At 39.8% G+C, this 4,964-nt stretch overlaps 1 protein-coding gene across 1 annotated transcript; it reads left to right on the plus strand.

Annotated features, from left to right (window-relative positions):
• The first annotated feature begins 1,187 nt into the window (after positions 1-1,187).
• pfdn4 (prefoldin subunit 4) lies at positions 1,188-4,179 on the plus strand. Its single transcript, XM_076984315.1, has 4 exons — positions 1,188-1,269; positions 2,246-2,353; positions 2,458-2,598; positions 3,384-4,179. The coding sequence occupies exons 1-4, from the start codon at positions 1,243-1,245 to the stop codon at positions 3,513-3,515; spliced, it is 408 nt and encodes a 135-aa protein (XP_076840430.1). The 5' UTR covers positions 1,188-1,242; the 3' UTR covers positions 3,516-4,179.
• Positions 4,180-4,964: the final 785 nt, after the last annotated feature.

The raw sequence follows: 4,964 nt of genomic DNA on the forward strand, positions 1-4,964 counted from the left end.
TGCCTTTGCAACTGATCTGATCTTACTGACTTGCCCTTCTTCGTGACCTCATCAGATGCTTCTTTTAAAAACATTTGCAGGCACACCTCTGGCTGTGTTACACCCCCCCCCCCCCCCCCAACCGTCAGCCATTGTTTAACTAGCTGTATTAGCAAGGTGATTTGAAATTAACAGGGGGGAAATGCATCACAATTTACCTGAGAAATTTACTTTCTCACCTCAAAATCAGTTTTTTCTCTATGGAATCTGGATGTGCCTGTTTCCAGCCTTGATATTCACCAATTCACCAAGTGGGATCAGGGAGGAATTGCGTAAATACTGGAATGATCATATGACTCATATCTTTTCCGTGATGGTGTTACAACTCTCCCCATGTTACAACCATACCAGGTCTCCCCTGTTTTACACTCAAAATGGTCCACTCCACACGGAATCTCAAAATATATGTTTGATGGACCCGTAGATGGTTTCTATGGAAGCCCATTCCCGGCCGCCACCTAAAATAAAAAATAGCACATATATATTTTTTTCTCATTATTAAGTAAATTGCTATCTCATTATTTCGAGATACTAAGTTGTTATTTCGAGATACTAAGTCATTATTTCGAGATACTAAGTCGTTATTTCGAGATACTATAGTATCTCGAAATGACTTACTAAGTCGTTATTTTGAGATACTAAGTCATAATTTTGAGATACTAAGTTGTTATTTCGAGATACTATCTCGAAATAATGACTTAGTATCTCGAAATAATGAGATAGCAATTTACTTAATAATGAGAAAAAAAAAAGTGCTATTTTTTTTTATTTTAGGTGGCGGGAATGGGCTTCCATAGGTTTCAACATATCTTCATTCAACGATCTTTTCATTTCATTTTCACTTCATGCTGTCTAAGTTTGCTTTGCAATAGCAAGAACCACTAAACCACTACGTGCTCAAAGCTTAAAACTTAGTGCTTTGACATTTCTCACCTACAAACTATATTTTGTCCAGTAGATGTCAGTAATGGCGCATTTTTAAAACATATTATTTTATTATCATTATTATTATTATTATTATACCACAAATACATACATAACTCAAATGAACAAATAAAGATCTGTAATTTTGGTATGATAAATGTACGCAAATTCTTTATATTTGCTGGGTCGCAATCACTTTTAACCGTAAAACTCCACAATCACCCGTTTGAGTCGCGCGCGCAGTGATCGGCGACGTCAGTGTTGCACTTCCGGTCCAAGATGGCGGCCATCAAGAAGAAATCTGTTGTAAGTCTGCACTTGTCGTCATTTTGATAGAGTCATGTCGGGTTTCGTCTGTATCAATTTTAGGCACTGATATCACACAAAATAGGATGTGTTTTTATTTATATAACTGAAGTAAGTTTTGCTCATTCATTTGCTGAGTCAGGGCTGTATCACAGAACAGCCAGTCCGCTACTACGTTAGCTAACCATACAGTGCTGGCTGGTCCTCTAATATCATGATCTGTTATTATAACACCTCATACATGATGTATTAACAGATCAGCATCACCGACCTTAATATTAGCCTTTAGTGGCAACGAAAATAGTCTTTCTGAAGCGTTGAGCCTTTTTGAGCCCTTGTGTTTAAGATGGCTATGCTGCACGCAGCCTCATTGGACGAGTCTACACAGAGAAACACATGGGCTTGGTGGTGCTTGTTGGAGGCAGTGCTGTTATGAACCTCACCGGCAGTTAAGGGGTTAAAATGTACCCCCATGAGAAATGGAGGGCAATCAAATTACACTATTTTTATACATTACTTCATATATTTAAGTATAAAGTATATATACTTAATATATTTTATATACATTACTTTATATTAATATTTGTTAGTCTTGGAATCTAAAATGGGTAGCTACAGAAAATCTCTTCTTTGTGTTATCTGATTTTCTGTCTTAGAATATGCTTTAATGTGCTTTTTTGTTTTCTCAATAGATATGACCAACAATATGTGTTGCTTGTACAGTATTCCCATAGTCTTGATAAAAAATACAATGAACATTAGTATTTACTGCAAAAAAGCACACTTTATTGATTTGTAGTTTATTTAGCTACTTCTTTATTTGGGCATGCTAGAAGAATGTGTGCCCCCAGGTTCCCCCACAGCTTCATATAGTGAACTAAAGTGAATCTAAATCTGTCCCATAACATTCTTTAATGCATCAGAGCTAAGCTCAGGCTTTCATAAGATCAGACATCACACATTGCTTTCGTTTCAGGCAGTTGAAGACGTCAATGTTACTTTTGAAGACCAGCAGAAGATTAACAAGTTTGCTAGAAACACTAATCGCATGACTGAGTTGAAAGAAGAAATAGAAGCCAAAAAGGTAAAGACATTGAACTTTTAAATGAAACCTCATGCCTGCTGTTTGCTTTATCCAAACACACCACACACATTGTTCAGCACATTGCTTTACGTTTTCCCTTTCAGAAATCCCTACAGAATTTAGAAGATGCTAGTGATGACATCATGATGTGTGAGGATGATGATCTTCTAATTCCATATCGTATTGGAGATGTCTTCATCAGTCACTCACAAGAGGAGACACAAGAAATGCTAGAAGCTGCAAAGGTGAACAGCTTTGTGCACACATCAGTATTTATCAAGATATTTGGCCATAATTTAAGTTTCCATAACAGGAGACTAATACTAACCACACACCCTTAAACTAGAAAGCCAGTAGTAGCTTTTAAAGTAAGGTGTGTCTGCACTGAGGCACAGTGTAATGTCAATAAATTCTGTGTTAGCCCTTTAGGTAACATCAGAGTGTACAACAGACATCAGTCTAATAACTCACTGACCATACTTACACCAGAACAGTGTATCTTGTTGTTGTCAGACTGATGAAGTTTGCTTCATATTTAGTCTGCATTCATGGTCTCGGAGCCAAATAAACAATACTCAATTTAACAATAATAATACCTCTAGTATCGGTGCAGTACGGGTCACAAACTAGTGGAGTACTGGAATCAATTCAAGCTAACTTGGGTAGCACTGTAGGAACAGCCATGTTACAGTGAAGAGGCTCAACAGAGCACCACAGCTCACTACAGCTGGCTAATGGCAGTTCCTTGGTGATGTTGCACTGATTCAGGCTTATTCTGGGTGCATTAGCACCCCAGGGATGCTTTAGTCATATTTCAGTCTTTCTAATTGTTAAAGTGCTGGTGTTTCATAAACACAGCAGTCCAGAATTTACATGTACAGTATTTTAACTTATCTAGAGCCACTTATGTGGATCAGTGAGACTATGTATGCTTCCTGCTAAATTCTCTACTGAAGACATCAGGGAATGTTGTTCATACAGTCTGGGTTGAAAACCAGTAATCCTCTTCTGTATTTGTCCCGTGATGCAGGAGTCTCTCAAGGAGGAGATCAAATCTCTGGAGAGTCGGGTGTCCTCAATACAGGAAGTGCTCGGAGAGCTTAAGGTCCAGTTGTATGCCAAGTTTGGGAACAACATCAATCTGGAAGCTGACGAGAGCTGAGCTCTGGAGTGAACGGACTTGATTTTACCATCTGACATCACCTCCTCAAATGGCCTGCTGAAGCTCACAGTCAAACCTTTCCCCCTTTGTGCAGCAACGATTACTTCTGTTTTTTTATGCATCGGTATGTTTGTAGTATTGGAAAGCATAGGAGGTGGATTAGTCCGTACGTGTAGAGTCTGACAGGACACTCAACAGCAAAGTGCAGCAAAAGGGACTAGAGCCTTTCACAGCTGTTTAAATAAAAGTCGTACACATCGTAATTGGTCCTGGTCTATTAACATTTAATTTGTCGTATTATTGCCTTGTTTTGAATGATCAATGCATGTACTGTGTGTGAACTTCACTACCATCATCAGTGCACTTGTATTCTCACGACACAAACTGTGGTCCTTACCTGCTCATTTAAGTTCCTGCCCATAGCACGATGTGCCCCATCACCTGCCCAGGCCCATCACCTGCCCAGGCCCATCACCTGCCCAGGCCCATCACCTGCCCAGGCCCATCACCTGCCCAGGCCCATCACCTGCCCAGGCTGGGTTTGCTCGGGGTGTTTGGTTCTGTTCTCCCCTTTGTTTTGTCTTCTCCAGAAATAGTGATGAGCTTCCTATTGTAACCTGCATCTTCATACGCCATGAAGCTAATAAAGTGGGTGGTGAATCTACACTGTCTGTCAATAATGATCTGATATTAGCGGCTCTTGCACACTACATTATAGCCTGTAGAATGACTTTGTGCATTCCTCTTAATTAAAAACGAGAGAGTCTCTTGGGCCTGCAGCTAATTGATTAAGATAATGGTAGTGTAAGTATGGTCTCTGGCACACAATGGAGAAATCTTGTAATTAATTTACAAATGTATGCCTGATCTCATTAGGCATTGTTTTTACGGTTAATTCAGCTTGTGTGTGTGTGTATGCAGAGATCAAATGAACAGGGTCCACTAGATTAAATACAAAGTAGTAAATGTAGGCTAGGTTTCATTGTAAATTGTACTTAGTGTTTCTCTCTAAATTCTGGCAGTAGATTTTTAAAAAATCACCTCATTCTCGTTTGGCAGGAGCAGTTGGCCTTTAATGTGCATTAATGAGTTAACTGCATCACCACTCTCAGACAGCACCAGTGTTTAAATACAGCTAGGGCTCGTTACCACGCCAACATCTCAGCTCTCGAGTGGTGTGCATCATAAAGTGGAGGATGGCGAACTCGCACGAGAAGGTCGGCCTTCTAATGGAGGAATTGATCAAGACGAAGCTCACTGATAAATGATACCGGTGTCTTGGCACTGATTCTCTTCGAGTACCACACAACGCAGAACTCTAAGCTTGTATGCATTTGAAATGGATTTCTGCAGGGCGAAAGGAAATGGACAAGTTGCGTACTATGCACATTTGCCCTAATTGTTCTCTCAGTCCGCAGGACTAAATACGCAGTAGTCTCTACTTCAGGT

The sequence above is a fragment of the Brachyhypopomus gauderio genome, chromosome 21 (genome assembly GCF_052324685.1).
Source record: "Brachyhypopomus gauderio isolate BG-103 chromosome 21, BGAUD_0.2, whole genome shotgun sequence".
In the NCBI taxonomy this organism is placed as follows: domain Eukaryota; kingdom Metazoa; phylum Chordata; class Actinopteri; order Gymnotiformes; family Hypopomidae; genus Brachyhypopomus; species Brachyhypopomus gauderio.